The sequence below is a fragment of the Zonotrichia leucophrys genome, chromosome 28, assembly GCF_028769735.1.
Source record: "Zonotrichia leucophrys gambelii isolate GWCS_2022_RI chromosome 28, RI_Zleu_2.0, whole genome shotgun sequence".
Taxonomy (NCBI): domain Eukaryota; kingdom Metazoa; phylum Chordata; class Aves; order Passeriformes; family Passerellidae; genus Zonotrichia; species Zonotrichia leucophrys.
The window spans coordinates 1,430,536-1,452,467 of NC_088197.1; the positions used below are offsets into that span (position 1 = coordinate 1,430,536).

At 60.2% G+C, this 21,932-nt stretch overlaps 2 protein-coding genes across 2 annotated transcripts; both read right to left on the reverse strand.

The window, feature by feature from the left end:
- Window positions 1-1,489: 1,489 nt before the first annotated feature.
- Window positions 1,490-8,202, reverse strand: ABHD17A (abhydrolase domain containing 17A, depalmitoylase). Its single transcript, XM_064734596.1, has 5 exons — window positions 8,099-8,202; window positions 5,794-6,283; window positions 4,257-4,451; window positions 3,218-3,397; window positions 1,490-2,403 (listed from the first exon to the last, which is right to left on the reverse strand). The coding sequence occupies exons 2-5, from the start codon at window positions 6,096-6,098 to the stop codon at window positions 2,178-2,180; spliced, it is 906 nt and encodes a 301-aa protein (XP_064590666.1). The 5' UTR covers window positions 6,099-6,283; window positions 8,099-8,202; the 3' UTR covers window positions 1,490-2,177.
- Window positions 8,203-11,314: 3,112 nt separating this feature from the next.
- Window positions 11,315-20,851, reverse strand: LOC135459015 (AN1-type zinc finger protein 5-like). The gene is made up of 7 exons (XM_064734597.1): window positions 20,723-20,851; window positions 20,140-20,419; window positions 18,911-19,084; window positions 17,805-17,898; window positions 16,887-17,005; window positions 15,377-15,487; window positions 11,315-13,696 (listed from the first exon to the last, which is right to left on the reverse strand). The coding sequence occupies exons 3-7, from the start codon at window positions 19,059-19,061 to the stop codon at window positions 13,548-13,550; spliced, it is 624 nt and encodes a 207-aa protein (XP_064590667.1). The 5' UTR covers window positions 19,062-19,084; window positions 20,140-20,419; window positions 20,723-20,851; the 3' UTR covers window positions 11,315-13,547.
- Between the last annotated feature and the right edge of the window lie 1,081 nt (window positions 20,852-21,932).

A 21,932-nucleotide genomic window follows, 5' to 3' on the forward strand; every position in this document is an offset into this window, starting at 1 on the left:
TGATCCCAGATCCCAGTCAGGGCTCCCCACCATGGAGGTGGCACCCAGCAATGCCCATCTCCATGGACTCCCATACTCCCAGCCTGCCTCTGGACTTTGGGGATCAGGCTGAACTTTCCTCACCTTTTGCCTTTGTTTTAGACTCAGACACAGGAAAAACAACCTCGAGCCACCTCAACATCCCCCCAAAGCCCAGGAGCTCTGAGCCATCCTGCTGGCGAGGCAGAGCTGAAGCATCTGCAGCTCAACAGGAAACAGCAGCAGTAAGAGGATAAAAATACCCTGGGTGCACACAGAACGTCTCTGTGCCAGGATTAGGGAGCCCTGGGACAGTGGGGCCAGAGGGAGCTGGGCTGGGCAGCTTTGGCTTCCCACACACGTGTGAGCCCAAGGCTCCTAAACCACCTGGCCACTGCTGGCACAGGAATGGGGAAAGAAGGAGAGGGGATTGTGCAGGGAGAAGCCAGAAATCCCACCCAGCTCCTGGACCCCAAAATCCCCCTGGCAATGAGTGAGGCCCCTCCAGAGCCACCCACTCCTCTGCCAGCTCCTGCACAGCCCCAGCACCAAGGAAGGCTCATCCCTCCTGCTCTGCTCCTGGGGGCAGAGGGATCTGTGGGGAGCAGGGGGTCCCGTGCCCCCCACCTCGACCCCCCAGCCCCAAACAATGGGTGCATTGGAGTGCTCAGAGCGTGGGGGTGCAGCACAGCCCCCGCCTGGCCCCTGAGCCCCTAAGGAGATTAAATCCCTCCTCACATGAGCCTGGCGGGCCCCGGGCCTCTGTCGGGGACAGGACAGGGACAGGGAGGGGAAGGGAAGGGCTCAGCAGTGTTTTGCTGTTTGGGCTGGGGCCAGGGATGTCCCAGGGGCAGGAAAACACAGACAGGCAGCTCTTCCTGAGGTGGAAGAGCAGGCACTGTCCCAAAAATCACCAACCAGAGCCTCTGCCCTTCCCTGGGGCAAATTTCCTGTGTGCTGGTGGGAGGACTGTGGGACACCCCTGCACCTGCCCCCACAGCCTGAGCACCCCCAGAATCACTGAGGTCCCCACACAGCTCTGGTCAGAACTGGGCCTCGAGCAGGTCAAAAATAAGGTTTGCTCTCCCCAGGACCAGCCTGTGTCCACCCCTGTGGTGCTGGCCTGGTACAGAGCAGGCCATGGGGATGTCCCCCTTCCCCTGTGGCACACCCAGCCCCAGGAAGGCTGAGGCCATCCTCCACCCTAATGACACAGGACAGGGGAATGAGCTCCTGCTGTCCCCAAGTCCCACTGGACACACAGAGCTTTGGTCCCAGGGGCCAAGGGCATCTTCCCTGCTCCTGTTGGCACCTTGGGATCACCCAGTCCCCAGAGGAGGGTGACAAGCACTGGGGATCTGGCCAAGGGCAATCTAGGGAAGGTGCTGAACAGGGGGAATGTTGAGGGCCCAGACACCCTGGAGCTGGCTCAGGAGCCCCCAGGGGTAGCCAGGGAAAGGGCACACACAGGTGAAACGTTAAACCTCTGCTCTTTATTTGCTGCCTGCTTCCCTCACCCCGAGGAGGTTTCCAGGGGTGACCTGAGCACCAGGAGTGCTCTGGGAGCAGCCCAGACTGGAGGAGGTGTGGGGCAGGGGGGCACCTCCTCCATGCATCCCCATCGTCCCCGTGGGGACACGGCTCTGCCCCAGCCGGGGGTGAACACCGGGCACGGCCAGCGCTGGGCCCGGGAAAGCTCCGTGGAGAGCAGGAACTGCCCCCTCCCGTGTCCCAGGCACGGGGACACCGCGAGGGGCCGGCCCAGCCCCTCTCCAACTCGCCTTATTGCTATGGTCAGAGCAGCAGAGCGGCCGGGAGGGACTCGGGGCGTCGCCGGTTTGGGAGAGGGGACGAGGACGTGTCTGAAGCCAAGGATCCACCCTCGGAGGGTGGGTTCATGTCTCTGGGGAGGGGCAAGGAGGGAGCTGCCGTCTCTGGCCAGCCGGGCCGGGGGTGCCAGCAGCGCCAGGCTGGCACCAGCAGGGAGGAGAGCTGTGCTCACATCTGAGAGCAAACACTGTCCATTGCAGGGCCTCCCGCCCTCTCCTGAGCCTGGAGCCGAGGCTGAGCAAACTCATTACAGCTCCAGCAGCAGGGACTGGGGAGAGCTACTGGGAGAACTGGAGAAACAAGCAGAACCCCCCTGCCTGTGGCCCTGGCTAGTTGCGTTGGCTGGCCAGCTCCTGGGAGATGAATTTCCGAAGGCGCTCGAGGTACTGGCTGTAGAGTTCAATGTCATTGTGCCCCGCCCCGTCCACCCACAGCGGCTCCACGGCCTTGGGGCAGCGCTCAAACAGCGCCAGGCCGTGCGAGAAGTCGATGACTTCGTCCTCTGTACCGTGGATGATGAGCACAGGAGAGGTGATTTTGGAGATCTTCTCGATGCTGTCAAAAAGGTGGGTGGGGGAGAGAGGAGAGAGGAGGTAAGCACAGGGAATGAGACATTGCCACTCCTCCTGCCCCCAAAACATCCCCTGGGACAGGGACCAGGAAATGCTCTTTGATCGTGGCAGAGCACAGGGACAGGGAGGGACACAGAGCTTCTGCCAAGGAAAAGATCTGCCCCAGTGTGACAGACAAGGAGCAGACAGCAGTGACAACATCCCCCTGGGACCTCAGCAGGGCTGATGGGAACTGCAGCAGGACAGCCCTGCCCTGCTGGGCTCTGAGGAAGGGAAGCACAGGTCCCAGCCCATCCCAAAGGCCACGTGAGGCCACCAGGATGCAGAGCGTGGGCTGGTGGCTCCCAGCCACAGCTTCCGGCTCAGGGACCGTCCCCTGGGCCCCACGGGCCTGGCTGCAAGGGAGAGGCAAAGGAAGAGCTCAGCCTCTCAGCACTCCTGCTGCCATCTGAAGAGCAGGAAATACTCCAAGGAATTACTCTTGGGGGACAGAGGGGTCCCAGGGACACCTGACAGGGGCCAGCAGCACAGCCCCAAAGCTGGTGGGCAAAGTCACTGGGATGGGGTGGCCAGGAGATGGCACAGGGGAGTGGGGTACACACATGGCACAGGGAGGGAGCACATTGACAGTGACCCCAGGCAGGGCTACAACTCCCAGAGGGCACTAAATACAGGGCAAGAAGATTCTGAAAGGGGATATTTAAACCTATCACAAAAACCGGTCCCCTGGCTGTGCCCAGAGCTGCTCTGGGCACTGCCCCTCACACCCCCCCATGCCCCCTGCCCAGGGCACTCACTTGGGGAAGGCATCGAACCAGTAGGTCTTCTTGGTGTCGGGGAAGGCGACGCGCATGCCGGAGGTGAGCGGGGAGTGCAGCACGATGGCCGCGCACTCGTAGCGCGAGGCCAGGTCAACCGTGGGCACGGTGCCGATGCTCTGTCCGTACAAAATGATGTTCTCCGGGCTGATCCCGTACCTGCATGGGACAGGGCAGCTCAGTGGGCAGGCAGAGACAGCTCAGGGGTTACTCTGTGCTGGTCACTGCACCCACAAGGCTCCGGGCAGGTCTGGGGTCTGTCTGACCCCCTGATCCTCCCCAGCTCCTCATGGCTGGGCCCAGAGCAGTTCCCTGTGCTCCCAAAGGACCAGGGAGCAGCCAGGGCTGAGCTGCCAGCTGAGTTCTGGGGGATGTCAAAGCTTTCCCTCACCAGGGCAGAGTTTTAGGGTGTTCAGAGCCTGAACTGCAACCAGTGGGGCAGCCCCAGCTCTGGATCACACCATGAGCCAGGCCTGAGGAAGAGGAGGCAGAGCCTGGCATGGAAATGCACCCCAAGCCTGGCAGGAAAACCAGAGCTGAGCCTGGCACAGGGCTGCATCCCAAGCCTGGCAGGAGAACCAGAGGTGAGCCTGGCATGGGGCTGCACCCCAAACCTGGCAGGAGAACCAGAGCTGAGCCTGGGCATGGGAACCAGAGCTGAGCATGGCATGGAGCTGCACCCCAAGGCTGGCAGGAGAACCAGAGCTGAGCCTGGGCACAGGAACCAGAGCTGAGCATGGCATGGAGCTGCACCCCAAGCCTGGCAGGAGAACCAGAGCTGAGCCTGGCATGGGAACCAGGGCTGAGCCTGGCATAGTGACACAGGAAGCACAGCTTGTGCCAAGGTCATGCCCCGCAGCATCCCTGCCCCTTGAATCCCCCAGCTGCTCCCTCTACAGTTTTCCAACCACCCCTTCCTGTCTCCAGCAGCCCAGGGTTCCCTCCTGGGAGGTTTCCTGTTTTGCAGGCTGCTGAGCCCAGGGTTTCCCTGCAGGGTTTCCAGGCTCTGCCCGCTCACCGCGTGCGCAGCGCCTGCCACGCGGCGTCGATGTCGGAGTAGAGGTTGCGCTCCGAGGGCCTGCCCGTGCTCACGCCGTAGCCGGAGTAGTCGTAGGAGAAGATGTTGCAGTTGATGCGCGTGCCCAGCCCGATGTAGAAGCTGCTCATCTGCCCCAGGTCCACGGCGTTGCCATGGGAGAAGAGCACCGTGTACCTGGGATGTGGGTATGGAACATCTGGAGCTCCAGCACAGATAGCAACCAAACCCCGGCACACAAAGGGCCAACAACCCCTCCAGCCACCAAGGGAGCTCCTTGTGACACCCCCAGACCCTTCCCTGACAGAGCCAGGGGCTCACTCCCAGCAGGAACAGGCAGCTTGATGATTCTGTTGAAGTTTTTGAGTCTATTTTTGGTAAAAAGCTCAGGATTTGGGGCCGTTTGCCCAATGGGGATTTCAAGTAAGAATTCTGACAGCGGGTTTTTTCTCTCCTGAGCCTGGCAAGACACCAGATGCTGAGAGAGAAGTGAATTGTGGGAGTGACAAGGCACAAGAAATTTCCACCATAAGGGGAAAAACAATGTTAATCATAAAAATTAACACTAATAGCAGACTGATGAGAGCTTGGCTCCCTTCTGCCAGAGGGAGGGAGCAGGACTCACTCCCTGCTGAGCCCCTGCAGCTGGTCTGAGGGGTCTGTGGCCAGGCTGAGCCTGCAATCCTGGTCTGGATGCCCAGGGAGCCCCAGGTGGAGTCAGTGACAGGATGAGCTGGGGGAGGTCAGCCAGCCAGCAGCACCTGATACCCCAGGTTTGGCAGGCCTGGTTCCCCCCAGCCCAGGTTCTCCCCTGCAACCTGGGATGCTGGTCCTTGAGGACCTGTTGTTCCTGGGAGGACACAGGAAAGGGGTCAGCTGGGGTGACATGGCCACCCTCTGCACCTGAACCCCAAAACTGTGCCACTGCTCAGGGAGCAGCTGCCAAGTCCCCTCCTGGCAGCAGGAGGGGGTCTCCATCTCACACTCCAAGGTGCCAGTTCAGACCCATGGGAGTGACAAAACCCCTCCTGGCTTTCACTTCCATCACTCTGTTCCTAGAGGAATCAAGTCTTGTGAATTTGACTGAGCCAGGCTCTCCTGGCTGGCACATGGTCACCACGGGGCTGGGCACGGGGAGAAGCAGCTGGTGCAGCCACCCCAGTGCCCCCAAGCTCTGTGCAAATACCTGGAGCATTGCATCACTGCCATGACACAGGGGCCTGTGAGACAGCCTGGGGAATCCCCACACCCCACAGCCTCAGCTTTGCCTCTGCTCCTGCTTTAACCCCACTGCCAGGGCAGCCAGACCGGTCCTGGGAGCGCAGCTCACCCGTCCCATTGGAGCCTCCAAATGCCCGGGGCAGGGCCAGGCAGGGCCAGCTCCTCCAAATGCCCGGGGCAGGGCCAGGCAGGGGCTCCTCCTGCGAGGCTCAGCCAGGGGAAAGAGGGGCCAGGAGCCCCCAGGGCAGCCCCGGGGCAGCCCAGCAGAGCCCCAGCCGGCACACCCGCCGTGACTCACCTGGCGCCGGGCACGCAGCGGACGTACATGCAGCCGACGCGGTTGCCCCGGCTGCTCTTGGTGACGAACACCTCGATGTTGTCCAGCTCCCGCTGGGAGTACTGGAAATCCGCCCTGTCCTTCAGGTGCAGCTTCCAGCGGCCCGCGGCGCCGCGCAGGGAGCCGGTGCTGCCCACGGGCTCGGGCTCGGGCACCATGGCGTAGGTGGGCTCCGGGGGCAGGAAGGCCAGCTTGGCCGCGATGCGGCTGGGGCAGGGCGGGCAGCAGAAGAGGCAGCACAGTTGGCTGATCGACAGCCCGTTCATGGCTGAGGCGGGAGGGGAGGCGGCCGCGCCCGGAGCGAGGGAGGATCCCGATCCCACAGAGGCCGGCAACGACGCCGGGCCCGGAGACGCCCCGTCCTCAGCTGGCCCTGGGCACGGCTGGCGCCGGCCGAGCAGCGCGGGCCGGGGCTGCCGTGTCCATCTGTCCGTCCGGCGGCTGCGGGGGCCTGCGGGCAGGGCGGGGATCTGAGGGCTCTGTCTGTCCCCTCCGTGACCACACGTGTCCCCGCACCGTCCCCCCGCGTTCCCTCCCTGCAATCCGAGCTCCTGCCACACTCGGCAGCCCACGCGGAGGGGGCGAGCACGAGCGCGCATCCCACACACGCCACCCCCACGGCAGCCACACGGCTGGTGGGACAAAGGACGCGGCTCCCCCGGGGCCACCCAGGCGTTCGGGAGCGCCGAATCCCGAGGAAAAAGGGGAAAGGGGAGAGGAAGGGGGGAAGAGGAAAAAAAAGAAAAAAAAAAAAAAAGCAACTATTTTCTGCAAGTTTGGGCACAGGCTTGAGCTGAGGAATGTCAAACCAACCCACACCCCGAGGAATTCGCTCCATCTGCTTCCGAAGGCCTGGGAAAGGGGAGGAAAGGGTGGAAGAGGGATATGGCACTGAGGCTGGGATTCGGCACTGAAATGAGCCAAAATACCGGGAGTGAAGGGATGCCCCGCGCCCACCCACAGCAGGGCCAGGCCGGTGTGACACCGGGCACGTGGCAGCCGTGTCCCTGCCGGGGCTGGCGCCCCGTGGCACTCGCGGGGCAGGACGGGGTGTCCGGTGGCACTACGGGCACTCACACCGCGTGTCACACTCGTGCCGTGTGTCCCGCACACGCTGGGACAAAGCCAGGCACCAGCTGGGGACACCCCGCCGTGGGTGGCCAGCCCTGCCCGGCCCCTGCCCCGACCCACCGCACACACACCGACCCCACACCCACCGAGGGGGGATCGCTGTACTGAGCGCTGTGGGGCCCCCAGCAGTGACTGGTGGGGCTTCCCCCTACCCTGGCAGGAACGGGACCCCCACCTCGCACACCCTGTCCGGACTATGGGACCCCCACCCCGCACACCCCGACCAGGCTGCGGGACCCCCACCCCACACACTCTGACCGGGTTCTGGGACCCTCACCCCGCACACCCTGACCGAGCTGTGGGACCCCCGCCCCACACGTTTCCCTCCATTGCCCACTGCTGGCCTCCCCCCAGCACTGACCCTTCCCCCCCACCCCCTCGCAGTGAGTTCTCCCCTCGCTGTCCATTGTGGCCCTGCAGACAAGCATGGAGACCCCCCCCCCCACTGAACTCCCCCGACTGCTGTGGTGTGGGCCCCAATCCCCTCTCTGATCGCTGGTGGGGGACGCCTGAGCAGTGGGACCCCTCCCCGATCACTGAGTGCGTGTCCCCCACAGCCCCACCGGACCCGACCTGCCCTGATTATTGAGGGCTCCCCGTGAGGCCCCCCTGGCCCTGCCCGCACCGCCGGCTGCGGGACACGCCGCCCACCGGAGCCTCTCCCGCCCGCTGGGGGGGCTCACCCTGCCCGGCCTCTCCCCTCCCCTGCCCGCTGGGGGGGTCCCGCGCCCTCACTGACCGCCCCAAACCGACACTGACCACTGTATCCTCCCCTCGCTGACCACTGCGTCCCCCCCACAGTGACCACTGTGCCCCCACATACTCACCACTGTGGCCCCCCGCACTGACCACTCTGCCCACCCCTCACTGACCACTGTCTCGCCCCCGCACTGACCACTGCGTTCCCCCCTTATTGACCACTGTATTCCCCCCCCCAACACTGACCACTGTCGGACCCCCGCCACCCCACTGACCAGCGCGGCCTCCCCCGCGTGCTGGGGCCTCCCCTCCCTCTGACCGCGCTGGGGACCCCCATCAACACACACTGACCACCTCACCGCCGGGCCCTGCTCCCCGCAGGCGCCCCCGGCCCGTATACCCGTCCCCGGCCCGTGTGGCCGTGCCCACCCGGTACCTGCTCATCCTCCCGGCCCCGCTCGCCGCTGCCCGAGGCCCCGCGGCCGTTGCGGCCTCCCAGGCGGGGGCGGCGCTGGCCCCGCCCCGGCCGGAAGTGACGCCATCGTCGCGCGCCCGTTGCCATGGGAACAGCGCGGCCGCCTCATGGCGGGGAGGTGGCGCGGCCTCTGCTCGGCCCCTGGAGCCCAAAATCCCAAATGGATCCCAAAATCCCAAATGGATCCCAAAAGGGACCTGGAGATCGTCCAGGCCGGCCTTGGCCACCTGGAGCACGTGAAATGTCTCCGGAGAGGGAGACTCCACCGCCTCCCTGGGCAGCTGCTGAGTGCTCTGCCACCCGCAGTGTAAATAAGCTTTTCCTCACGTTGAGGGGGGACTTCATGTGGTTTGGTTTAGTTTAGTTTATGGCCGTTGCACCACTGGAAGGAGTCTGGCACTCACGTTGGAGATATTTAGGTGGATTGGTGAGATCGCCTCTTGTTGGACAATATACCAAGTTTAAAATTTTTATTTCCTAACTTTAGCCACGTTTGTTCGCCTTTGCCCCGGGGGAAGGGAACGGCAGTTTCCCTCCAAAGCATTGCTCCACCAGGAACAATGAGATCGGCATCACAGGGGCCGAGAGATACACGAGAGATAAGGGCCATCAAGGGCCATTGGCGAAACATCAGCGAACATCTACCCCAGCCCTGCCCCTGGCACGGCCGGAGACACCCGGAAAAGGCTGGTAAGGAAATGCAAATTAGGAGTGAAGACCTAATTAACATCAGAGGCGAAGAAATCCGTATCCAATAGGAAACCAAATACTAAGAACTGCGCAACTCGGGACCAATGAACATTAAACCGATGGATTTCTATGGGTTTGGGACTGTATAAAATTTGACAAAAACTGAGACGTTTGAAAAAAAATCATGGAGCGCGGTCCCCTGCGGATGAAGGGCAGCGGGGGAGCCCTGGGGGCCGGCAAGTGGGAGAAGGAGGCGAAAGAGAAAGCCCCGATGCCGGAGCGGATCACGGGCAGCGAGGAGGAGGAGGAGGAGGACGAGGAAGAGGAGGACAAGGAAGAGGAGGATGAGAACGAGGACGACGAGGAGGATGAGGAAGAGGATGACGAGGAGGAGGATGATGAGGATGAGGAGGACGAGGACGAGGAGGATGAGAACGAGGACGACAAGGAGGAGGAGGATGAGGACGACGAGGAGGATGAGGAAGAGGACGACGAGGAGGAGGATGACGAGGATGAGGAGGACGAGGACGAGGAGGATGAGGACGAGGAGGATGAGGAAGAGGACGAGGAGGAGGAGGATGACGACGACGATGAGGAGGAGGATGAGGACGAGGATGAGGAGGAAGAGGAGGAGGAGGAGGAGGAGGACGAGGAGGACGAGGAGGACGAGGATGAGGAGGAAGAGGACGAGGAGGAGGAGGAAGAGGACGAGGAGGAGGAGGAGGACGATGATGAGGAGGAGGACGAGGATGAGGATGATGAGGAAGAGGAGGATGAGGACGAGGATGACGAGGAGGAGGAGGACGAGGATGAGGAGGAGGATGAGGACGAGGAGGAGGAGGACGAGGAGGATGAGGACGAGGAGGATGAGGACGAGGAGGAGGAGGAGGAGGAAGAGGAGGAGGAGGAGGAAGAGGATGAGGAGGAGGAGGAGGAGGAGGACGAGGAGGAGGAGGATGAGGACCAGGAGGAGGAGGACGAGGCGGAGGAGGAGGAAGAAGAGGACGAGGAGGAGGATGACGAAGAGGAGAACGAGGACCAGGAGGAGGAGGAGGATGGAGGAGGAAGACGAGGAGGATGAGGACGAGGAGCAGGATGAGAGGGAGGAGGACCAGGATGAGGAGGAGAAGGACAAGAAGGAGAAGCACGGCTGGACAAGCGCACCCTGGCTCAGCTGGCCTTGGAGAAGATGCAGGAGAAGCAGCCAATGAGGGGATCCTGAAGAAAGCGCCGAGAACCCGCAGGCAGCGAGTGGAGGAGTTCAGCGGCTCTTGGACATTCTGACCAGCACTGACATCCCAAAGGCAGCTGGACTCCATGAACGGGCTGCTTGTCACTGCTCTGGAGCTGGGCTTGCTTTGTATCCATTTAAACCTGCCTGTTCTCCATATTGTTATTCTCCCAAATGTAACTTCGGAGTTTTTGTGACTTTAAACTGTGTTATTTTATAATCTTTTTTTAAAAAAACAAACATCCAACACTCTCAGTCTTTTCTGGATTAACCAAGCCCAGCTCCCGTGGTCTCTCCTCATCAGAGAGAAGCTCCAGACCCCAAATCTTCTCTGGACCCTCCCCAGTAGCTCCTTGTCCTTCTTGTCCCAGCACTGGACACAGCAGCCCAGATGTGCCTCCCAAGCAGAGGGGCAGGGTCCCTGTGTCCCCCTGGCCCCAGGACACTCTGCTGGCTCAGGGACAGTTTGCCATCCCCCAGCACCCCCAGGTCCCTCTGCAGAGCTGCTCTCCATGGGTCACCCCCAGCCCGTGCTGGCCCCTGGGGGGTCTACAAGGACTCTACACTTGCCCTTGTTGAACCCCCCCAGGTTTGCCCCCACGCAGCCCCTCAGGGTCCCTCTGGATGGCAGCAGGGCCTGCAGGTGGATCGGTCACTCCCCTGCTCTGAATCACCGTGAAACCCGATCAGGATCTGATCTGTCCCACGGGCAGAGGGGCTGGAGGAGGTTCTGATGCCTCCGGACAGCAATGGGGACAGGGGGGCTCTGCTGTGCCCACCAGGCCCTCGGAGCTCTGCTTCATCCAGGCCCTCCCTCCTGTCCATCCATCCTCCCACATTCCCGTGTCCCCCCCCAGAGATGTCACCAAGCCAAGCCTCGCTGAAGTCACCCCTGGTGCCACACACAGCCCAAATGCCCCACATGGATATGGGGAAGGGGAGGCTTTGCTGTCCCAAACTCCCTTTCCTGCCCCAAGGGGGTGACAGCAGACAAGAGGAGAACCTCAGAGCCCCTCAAACCCAGCCAGGGCTTCCTGCTCATCCAGACGTGTCAGGGTTGCAGTGACCTCTGGGGATCATCCAGCCCAGCCCCTGGTGGGTTTGAGATCTGGGGGTGCAGGTCTGATCCCCAGCCAGCTCCAGGTACTGTCAGTGATCATCCACAGGGAAACTGAGGCACAGAGCCCCAGAGCCACCCCAAAAGAGCCAAGCCAAGCCCCACAGACATCCCTGCCTGAAACAGAGCACCCACAGCATCCAAGCAAACTAGACTGTGTTGTATTTACACTCATGGACAGGGAGGGGGAACAGGGAAAGGGGCGGTGCTGGAGAAGCAGGTGGCTGTGGGCTTTCCCAAGGGATCCACGGGAGCTGCTGCACTTCCCTGGGGCTGGTGGCTGCAATTCCTGCATCCCCCGAGGCTGAGGGATCATCCTCAGCCAAAAGCTCAGTGGCAAACCCAGCCTGGCCACGCACCAGCTCCAGCTCCCAGGTGTGTGCAGGGCTGCAGCCACTTGCCTGCCCCAGACATGATGTCAACGTTATCCAGAAGGAAAATCCTGAGGAAAAGGCTGGTGAGAGGCAGCCTCACTCCTCTCAGTGCTGGAGGGGGGGTTTGCAGCAGTTTGGGAGGTTCAGATGCTGCTGGCAGCTGGCACAGAGCACACACTGCTTTGGCTGGAGCAGGCTGCAGACACCAAACACTCAGAGGGATCCCCCCAGCAGCACCTGGGCAGAACTGCCACAGGCAGGGCAGGAAAACAGCCCTTGGGAGGAAGGAGCTGCTGAGATCTCCCCCAGCTGGGCCCTGCAGCTCTGCTGACACCGAGGGAAAGCTTCCAAAGCGTGGGATGGCCAGCAGAGTGGGACAGAGGCTGCTGCTCGTCCCCCGGGACACAGCCGGGTTTCTCTGCAAGAGAGCCAGAGCCCCACGGCCACAGCCCTGTTCCTGGTGGTCCCAGGAATCCCCCGGGCATGGGAGAGGCTGTGGCTGTGCCCCAGGAGCCTCTGCCTGCCTTGTGCTGCATCCCTGGGCCCCAGGTCCTCCCAACAGAGCCCTCCAGGTGCCCTTTCTGCAGTGGTAACTGAGCGGCGTTTGGTTTTTCCTACACCTCCCTTCCTGTGTGAGTGAGTGTGTGCACCCCCAGAGCCTTCCAAGTGGCTTTTGGGGTTCTCGAGGCCTCTGAGGATGTTCACTGTACCCCAACGTTCTCCTTCTGCCTTCCCTTGCACCCCAGAGCCCTCCCTGGCCTGCCAGCACCTCAGGGAATTCTGTCAGTGAGCCCAGAGCCCTCCAAGCACCTCTCCCTGCTCCCTGGGTCTCTCCATGGGCGTTTCTGAGCCCCCACCTGGATTTCTGGGCACCCTGGCACCCTCCTTGTGACTCTCCCCGTGCCCCAGTTCCCTCTGTCTGGCTTGCAGAGCATCTCCTGGGGACCTGGCCCTGCCTCTCAGCCCACAGGGAGGGAGGAGGCAGAGGAGGGCAGCTGGGTGGGCTCCCCGAGCTCTCCCCGATGCCAGCATGGCCCACATGGGAGGAGGGGACCCCACTGTCACCTGGATGCAGGGACAGGTCCAGAAGCAGAGGTGTGGGGACCTGAGCTTTGTGCACAACCCTGATGAGAGCGACTCGTGTAAGGCAGAAGGCAGGGAGAGAGGAGAGAGGAGAGAAGGGAGAGGGGAGAGGAGAGAGGGGAGCAGGCACAGGCAGCACTGAGGGACACACACCTTGCTGGGAAAGCAGCCGGGGTTATCCAGGGGTGCTGGAGCAGGAGGCTGGAGCAGGGGTGTCCCTGGCTCCCTCCCTGACGGGAGAGGCACAAGGCAGCCAGCAGAACCTTCTGGAAGGTCCTGCCCTGCCCACCTCACTTCCAAGCCACAAAATCTCTTCCCTGTGCCAGCATCACTGCTCAGCCCCCTTGCTGCTTCTCCAACAGCATCAACAGAGGGTGGGGAGAGGGGTGTGGGGTGCTGGAACTACAGAATCAACTTCTCTGCATGGGAGAGCAAACACCTCCCGGGGAGCAGACGGCAGCCTGGCTGCCAGGATCCCCCAGCTCCCGGGGCTGCAGGCAGAGGGACAGAGCCCAGGCTGCTCAGGGACTGCGGCCACAAGCCCTGGGTGCTTTGCAGGACTCGGAGCCGCAGGGAAGGGAAAGGCTGAGCCCGGCTCCTCCCACCGTGCCCAGCAAGAGGCGAGTGCAAAGCTCTCAGAGCCAGAGCAGCGGGGCAGGACGGTCCCTTTTCCTTTGGGAAGCTGGTTGAGAACACATCAGCTGAGCTGTGGCTGTCGGGCAGGCAGGGAGGGAGAGGAGGAACACCAAGTGAGTGCCAGAGGCGCGAGGAGGCCCCGTGCCCAGGTGCCGGTTTGTGTGCGCTGCCGGAGCCACCCTCGCACCGCCGCGGGGGCTGGGAGCAGGAGGAGGAAGGCTGGGAGGAAGGGGAGGAGCACCAGGCAGCCTGGCTGCAGTTCGAGCTGCTCGGACCCCTTCACAACTTCTGGATTTTCTCGGCGATAACGATGGGGTTTTCCTTGCGGATCTTCTCGGCAGCTTCTGCCTTGTAGTCGTAGGGGCAGGCGTGCATGTCAGAGTACCGGTGAATGGCACAGAACAGGTTCCCGCAGCGGCAGTCGAAGCCTGAGGGGAGGAAGAGCAGGGACAAAGCCACATCAGACCCCATCCAGCTGGGCAGGAAGGCAGCAGGGCCTGGCTCCTTCCTGCCACGCCAGGAAATGCCACCAATGCAGAGAGAGCAGCAAGGGAGGGGGGGCTGCAGCTCCCCAAGGCCAAAGGGACTCTTCATTCATGGGTGGCTCTTGGCTTTCCTCTGGAGCTCTGTGTGCTTTGGGCAGCCCCAGCTGTCACATGGTGGGAAAGGCTCCCAGAGCAGCTGCTGTCCACATTCCCTGGGGACAAGGGACGTGCCAGGCACTGCACAGTGCCAGATTGCTAATCCAGACCAGGCTCCCCAGGCAGCCCGAGCTGGAGCTGAGCCCTCCAAGCCAGCCCAGCTCCCCAGGGTCACACAGCAGCAGCTGGGCTGACCAGCAGCAAGCAGCAGAGCTGTCACCACCACAGGATCATGTCTGAGCTACTCAGGCTTCAAAATTCTTACTTTAGTCACTTAATACAGGGACAATGCTCAGAGTGCTACCATTAACACAGCACACTGGGAAAGCAAGGCAGGGAGCAAGCAGGGGATGTGCTGCAGGACAGCAGGGAATCCTGCTCTGTCCCTTCATGTTTTTCCAGCTATAGGCCCACAAACACCTTGCTTCAAGGTGCCAGTTTACTCCTGGTTTAGAAAAATAATTTTTTCCTAAATGCCCTGAATTCACAGGAGTTCTCTGTAAATTGAATCCTAAAGAAGAGAACTTCTCATAGTTTAAAGGAAACCCTCATACAGGAAAACAATCTTCTCTGCAACCTGAAGCCTGGGCACAGAGCACCCAGCCCAGATCCAGATTTATAAACCCACCCCTATTCTAGGACGGTGCCCATGGATTTCCAGGCAAGCTCAGGTTCAAACTTTCCAGTCTAGACTTGGCCAAAGCCTCTTATATCCATGAAAACAGCCAGTCCCTGGCTGCTGGATGCCCCAAGCAAGCCACAGAAGCAAGTGCTCTGCCAGAATAGCATGACCTGCACAGCTCCAGAGTTAACTTTCTTCCAGAGAAGCACTAAATGCCAGAGATAATTTAGGGGAATGATGTTTTTATTAACAAACCACAGCCAAATTAATTGCTTCACTTTCCAGAAGCTGTTTTCCCATTGATAGCAGTGCCCTGACACCATCCAGCACTTCTCTCTCCAGCTTTACAGGCTGCATGCTGAGAGCCATCCTGCTCTCAGGAAGCTAACAGTGGAAAGCAGGCAGCATTAACAAATGGGATGAGTCTTGGAGAGGGATTTTCCATTTGGGTCTAGCTCAGTTCATGTCACTGTTACGAAAGCTTTACCACAGACCTGACCGGGAGCGGATTCCAATCCACAGCGAGCTCTGCCTTCCTCTACAGCAGCTTCTGCCAAGAAGCAGGAACAACCAAGAGGTGCTGCTGCATCCAACCCTGCTCCCAAGGGCTGCCAGGACCCTGGCAGTGAGTGGGATGATCCCCAGGCTGCTGCCTCAGCCAGTGCTGCTGCAGGTCAGAGCTCTCCTCCCTCCTCTCCTGCAGCACCACAGCTCCAGGATGAATGTGGGGGGAACCTCCAGCCTCTGACCCTCCAAACCCAGCAGCACCACAGCACTGTGCTCACAGGGCTCTCACTCTGGGCTGCCTGGGGCACAGGGAAGCTTTCCCAGAGGAAGGCACTCACCAGTCAGCCCAATCTTCTTGCGGCAGGTGAAGCAGCGATTCTTCTTCGGTTTCGGTTTTTCCGAAGCCGTCTTGCCCTCAGCCGTGTTCTGGGATATCTCAAGCAGGGTACCTGGAACAGAGGCAAGAGTTTTGCTGCCTTTCTTGATAAACCAAATATTCATTTTATTACAGGAGCTGCTTGAGGCTCTGATTACTCTCTGTGTGCCCTGGCTGTCATACCACAAACTGTGAGATTTGCCTTGTTCCACTGAGATCTCCACCTCACAGCTTTCTCTCTGTTTCAAATGCTTTAAATCCAAAGCTGAATTGGCCTCTGGACGGTGACTGGATAGTCACTACAGCTCAGCTGCTGTACAGCAACACAGCTGTCAGCTGAGCCCACAGTTAATCTTCACAGGGAGAAAAAAAATTAACCCCTTGTAAGTACTACTAATTATTTTTGCTGACTCTTATGTAAGTGTTCCCCAAATGTAGGTCTTAGAATGCTTTACACAGATATCCATCACTGCCTCTAATCTACCAAAAGGAAAACTGAGCTCTCAAAGCCAGATTGTTAAAGGTCATTGATGCTTAGCAGGATTTCCTCCAGTACCTAAGCAGGTTAGAGAAGTCAACAGGAGGGAGGAGCTCCAACTGCTCCTTGGAGCACCTGTGGTGCAGGCTGCTCTGAGGAGACAAAACAGAGACAGCTTTGTGGAGCTTACCCTAAACAGCCTCCTAAAAATTACACAGGCAGATGAAAGGGGCAGGCTCTCCCGAGCCTCTTTTTAACAGCCTCTCACCTGCCTGTTGTAAATTGCCCCTGGGCTTGCAGGCAAGCAGAGATTACCTAACCCACAATGCCCAGCCATGTGTGGTGACTAGAGCCCGGCTTTTTAGCAACCAGCAGCTCCTGGGTTTTTTTAGCTTTCAATGCAAGCAAGCTGTCAGCTGAGCAAAGGAGGGTGGCTGCATGCAGATCACCTGCTCATGGCATCAGCTGGAGGATGCCACACTGGGCAGTGACTCTGCTGCACCTCCATCACACAGGGCACTCCCTGTGTAACACCCCCCGAGGGACAGCTCCCCCATCACACAGGGTGACAACAACAGGCCTCCAGGCACTGCCACAAAGGAGTCCCCTCTCTGCAAGGCTGGGATGGATCTGTCTCCCTGCCTCCCCCTCGGGAGCTGGCAGGGGAGTGCCGGCAGCGTCAGGCTGTGGGACGCTCCGGGCTCGCTGCCATGCGCTGGGAGAGGCGTCATGGAAGATTATCCTGCTGCCAGCCACTCCAGGGCTGGCAGCCACTCAGCCCTCAGCCCACAGAGCAATCTCTATCAGCCTGCCCTCGAGCACTGCATTTGCTCTCCTCCCTGTCACCAAAACAAGTTTCCTCCTCAGCTCTCAGGTGTGTCTTTACTGCCGGGAGGGGACACACCCCGGGGTCAGCAGCTGTCCCTGCTGCTCCAATGGACTCCTGAGCTCAATGTCACTCAGATCTGTGCAAAGGACAAACCAACCACCCTACCTGATGAGGAAGAAGCCGATGAGGCTTCATCTGTCTTGCTGAATTCCTCTGTCTCGTTGCTGGTTTCCTCTCTGGATATGCTCATGGCTGTCATCTGATGGGTCACAGGAGTCTGAGCGCTGGGAGCATGTGCAGCAGACAAACAAAAAGAGAAAACACAAGTATTTTCATTTGATAGACAGTTATGTGGGAGAGACCTTCAGCCCATAAAGTTTATTTCCTTATATTCAAAAGTAGGTCAGGAGCACAGCAGGTCAATTCCCCTTGAGATTGGGGATCAAAGGTCTTTATAGACATAAATGGAATGAATCTGTGATGATCTCAGTTTCCTTTTGCACCCAATTATATCTCAAAGACAAGGCAAGAGCCTATCCAAACAAGTCCAGGGGGAGAAAAACACAATTATGAGTCAGGGCAGTAATGTGATGGTAGAGCTCAGTGCAGCTCTGTCCTCCTCCCCATCAAACAGGCCCAAGGTCTCTAATCCTGCTGCCACAGCTTCCAGACTGGGTCACCAGCAGGTGCTTTCACTTAGAATCACACGACATTCTGAGCTGATGATCCTGGTGACCTTTCCAAGTCCAACTCTTGACCCTGCACAGGAAAACCCCAAAAATCCCAATACCTGTGACTGAGCAGAAACTGAACAGTTGAACAGAGCCAGGGACAAACAAGGTGCACTGGCTCCAGAAGAACCAAGATAATTTACTACCAACCCTCTGATACCTCACTCTACTCATCAGACATCAGCAGCAGCAAATTGAGAGACATTTCAATCGTCCAAATAAACTAGAGTCATAACACAAAGTCTGACCCAGCCTGTTCACAGACATATAAAGGATGACAGCCTGTCCCTGGTGTCCCAGAGCTGGATTTCAGCAGGGTTTAGATCCCCTCCCCTCCAGACTCTGCCCCTACCTGGCTTTTGCATCCTCAGGTGTGGAGTCTCCCTCCGCGCACTGTCCTGCGATGGCCTCGGGGGCCATGGGGCTGCTGCTGGGACCACTGGGTGCTGTGAGACAAGAGCAGGCTTGGTCAGGTCTCTGGGCAGTACCAGCCAGTTCCTCAGGTGCTGGACAGTCAAGGAGAAAGCAGAACGAGCACTTCCAGCATGCCTTACACTCCTGTTCCACACTGCAGCTGGGAGGGCACACCCCCGTTGGGATCACTCCCATATCCCTGCTCCTACTCCAAATTTGTGCCAAATTTGGGACTCTGTGGGACACCAGGGCTGTCTGGATCTTGAACCCAATGGCACTTTGTAACTTCTCCAAGGTGTAAGAACCAGATCCTCATCTGCTGAAAGGAACAGGCTTCAACAGGCACATATGGGTTTGTGTCAGCTGACGATCTAAGCTGGGGTCTTAGGAAGAGCCTTTGTCAGGAAAAGTCATGTTCCTGAGCATATTTTGTGTGGGTGACTCAAGGGAAGCCATGATGAATTCCATGACCCCCAGGAATAAACTGTGGAAGAACTCTCAGAGGCATTTCTCACTCTGTACATGTGGTACTGCACAAAGCCCCAGCAAAAGAAATCCCTGCTCACATTTGCAGAGAGCATCCTTCCCCTGTTCCCATCCCAAGTGCAGGAAACAAACCTTGTAAGACATGGCTTTTAGATATCACACTGTTAAGATAAGAATATGATAAATATAGGCCAAATAAAACTTCATTGTGGGGCTTTGTCATGGTTCCCAGCAGCCAGCACCTCATCAGGGAGCAGGAAATAGCTGAAAGCTGGGATCACCATTAGCACATGTGAAATTCTACAGTTTACTGGAAGGTGCTGGCTGGGATGGGGCTTCACAAACTGGTGAGACTGGGAAGAAAGCAAGTGCCTGTCCTGACAGGGAACAGAAGTGCTTGAGGGCTTGGGTCCTTGATTTAGAGCCTTGGGCATCCATAGAAAGGGAAATATGATTTTTCTAAGAGAGGGTAAATCTGCTGGTGGCCGAGCAGTTGATTGAACACAGTTTGTATCCAGACACCCATTTAGGAGAGATTTCCAAGAAAAAATCCTCTACCTGGAGGGCTTATCCGGTCACTGCTCTGCTGCCTCTGCAGGAACTCCTTGTAGCACACGGAGCACATGCCGTTGGTCCGGGGGCTGCCGTAGAAGCCGCAGCCCGTGGTGCACAGCAGAGGCACCTGCGTCTGGTTCGTCTCCTGAGCCATCCTCGCCCCTCCGAGGCACCGAGCTGCAGCCAGCAATCACAAATAAACAGCTGTGAGGGCCCGAGCACCCGGGCATTGTGTGCTGCAGCTGATCAGGAAGGAGCACAAAGGATCCCAGGAGAGCCCGGTTCCTGCACGTGCACAGCCACACCAGGCCCCCAGACCCTCGAGCACTCAGGGCTCATAAAATCCATGTCCTGGGGCCCTAAGTCACCCAGAGCTGCCCAGAGCCAGACTGCAAAGCCAACAGGAACTGGCTCCCAGCTCTCCCTGCTGCACCACGAGGCTCCCTAAACTCCCGGTGACACACGAGCACGTCAGACCCCAACAATCCGCTCTGCACCGGCACCAAATGTGCCCCCACAGCACTGCTGATGCCCCCCCGTGAACACCCACACCTCACACGCCCAGTGCAGGCCCAGTCAGTCACATTTTGGTTTTCATTTCGAGCCTGGTTTAGTTTTTTAATTCTCAGGAAGATGACGCAAGCGATGCAGAAAGAACCCACTGAAGCTCTGCTCTGACATACGTGGGTAAGGGGGATGTTAGCATGGTTAGGCTGGAAATAAGGATAACGTTTTCTTTCCAGCAGTAAGATGTGATTCCAGAACACCTTCCCAGGGAAAACAGCTGACACGCTGAAACCTAATTTTAAATTTAATCTTAATAATTTCTCTCTGGATCACATGCAGTTACCTCCAACCCCAGGAACCGGCCCCTTCCAGCCACACACGGTGTAGCATTTACAGGGCCAAACCCACCACAGTGCTCCAAATGAGAACCATGAGGCACAAACAAAAACCACACAATATTCCAATGTGTGTGGACAACGTGGCTGCAGCCAGTCCAACTCTGACACAGAACAAGGGGAGAGGATGTGCGCAGGACCATGGTGGGTGCGGGGGGCTCCAGCTCGGGCACAAAGCCACGGCGCTGGTACCAGGAGCTCCCAGCAGTGCTGCCTTTGTGGGGTGTATGAAGCACCCACGACCCCCCAGCCAACCCTGCCGCTTCCCTTCCTGCTCCTACTAAACTTGTTTCACCGAGGGAATAAACAAGACAAACACGAAACCATTACCCTGCCCGGAGCGCTCCCGTGGGACGGAACCGGATCACCTCTGGTTTATCCCTCCTTGTCCTCAGCTGGGGGATGCGGGTTTCGGCTCCGCACCCGGGGGTCCCCCGCAGAGCTCAGACCAGCGCTCCCATGGCCACACCGGGACCCTCCCGGCCCGAACCGGCCTCTCCTCGGGCACTCGCAGCCAGGGCAGCCCCGGCAGCAGCGGATCCCTCGGGGGTCCCGGCCGGTGCCCGCTGCCACACGGACAAACCTTGGGCAGCTGTTGTCGATCGAGTCCCTGCGGAGAGAAGGGGCCGCGGGCTCAGCCCTCCCCGAGCGCCGCACGGCCCAGCCGGGCGGACGGGCCGAGCCGCGGCCCCCGCCGTGCCCGAGCACCCCGGGGCTGCCGGGACCCCCCGTCCGGCCGGGGAGAGACCCCCGCCCGCCCCCTCCCGCGGCCGGCCCCGGCCCGCCGCCCCCGCCCGCCGCGGCCGGGCCCCGCGCCCCGCTCCCGGCCCGCGGCGCTAATCGAGGCCGAGGCTGCGCGGCCTGCGCGGAGCGGGAGCCCCGGGCCGGGCCCCGCTGGCCGGGCCCCACTCACCGGCGGCGGAGGAGGGCGGGCGGCCCCGGGCCGGGCCGGGCCGGCCCCGGGAGGCTCAGGCGGGCGGCGGGCAGGGAGCGCTGCCGGGAAACATGGCGGGCGCGGGCCCCGAGCGCCTCCCCCGGGGAGGGCCCGGGACGGGGGGGACGGGACGGGGGGGACGCGAGGCCTGGGACGGGCCCGGGGGAGTCGGTGATAACCGGGGAGAGGGCAGGGGGCTGCGACAGCCCGTGGGGACACGGGCGGGGGTGCAGGGCAGGGGCTGGGGTGTCGGTGTGGTCAGCAGTAGCGGGGCGGGCTGTGACCCCCCCGGCTGTGGGAACAGGAGTGTGGATGGGCTCCGGGAGTACCGGGGAGAGGGCTGTGAGCCCTGGTTATGGGCACAGGGGTGTGGGTGTGCTCAGGAATAGTGGGGAGCACTGTGACCCCCGGCTGTGGGCACAGGAGTGTGGATGGGCTCCGGGAATAGCGGGGAGCACTGTGAGCCCTCCCTGCCCCGGCCATAGGGGCACAGGGCAGGGGCTGGGGTATGGGTGTGCTTCAGCAATAGAGGCGAGGGCTGTGACCCCCTGGTTACAGGGATTGCGGTGTCCGTGTGCCCTGACTGTAGGGGAGGGAGCTCTGACTCCCTTGGCTGTAGGACCGGGGTTACAGATGTGCCCCATCTGTAGCTGAGGGGCTGAGACCCTCATGTGGGTGTGTGGGGTGAGACACTGCCGGCTCCCATGCAGAGAGAGGGGTCACAACCACACCCAGGATGAAGGAAGGAGTGTGAGACCCTTGTCCCTTGAGTTACAGGGGCTGGGACACAGATTTGCATGGCTGCAGAGGCTGGGACATTGCAGGGCCTTCAGCTGCAGGGCAGGGGACTGTTGGGGGACATGGCTGTAACTGCTGGGGAAGAGCCTGGACAGCACTCTGCTCACACCTCATCCATAGGGGAGGGATGCCAGCTCTGCCCCAGAGGCAGGAGAGGAGCCGGGATCTCCAGCTCTGGGGTCTGGGGTTGTACACCATCCATAGGGTGAATGGGATGCTCCAGGAGTCTCCAGGTCAAGGGATTCCCAGCTACAAACTTCCTGCTGTTCTTCAGCAAGCACTGGAGGATGTGGGGGGCTATTCAAAGCTTTGCTCAGGTGGCCCAGCTGATCATGGGGCCGATTCCCTCCTGAGCTCGTGTACCCAGCCCTGCGTGCAGGACTCCCCTCCC

Bases quoted from the DNA above. Each gene is read 5' to 3' on its own strand.
- ABHD17A (XM_064734596.1), bottom strand. From the start codon at position 6,098: ATGAACGGGCTGTCGATCAGCCAACTGTGCTGCCTCTTCTGCTGCCCG. The intron at 4,452-5,793 runs GTGAGTCACGGC...CCCACATCCCAG, and splicing joins CGCTGCGTGCCCGGCGCCAG to GTACACGGTGCTCTTCTCCC. The intron at 2,404-3,217 runs GTGAGTGCCCTG...CCTTTTTGACAG, and splicing joins TGGTTCGATGCCTTCCCCAA to CATCGAGAAGATCTCCAAAA.
- LOC135459015 (XM_064734597.1), bottom strand. From the start codon at position 19,061: ATGGCTCAGGAGACGAACCAGACGCAGGTGCCTCTGCTGTGCACCACG. The intron at 17,899-18,910 runs GTAGAGGATTTT...CTTGTCTCACAG, and splicing joins TGACCGGATAAGCCCTCCAG to CACCCAGTGGTCCCAGCAGC. The intron at 17,006-17,804 runs GTAGGGGCAGAG...ACATGCTCCCAG, and splicing joins CCTGAGGATGCAAAAGCCAG to CGCTCAGACTCCTGTGACCC.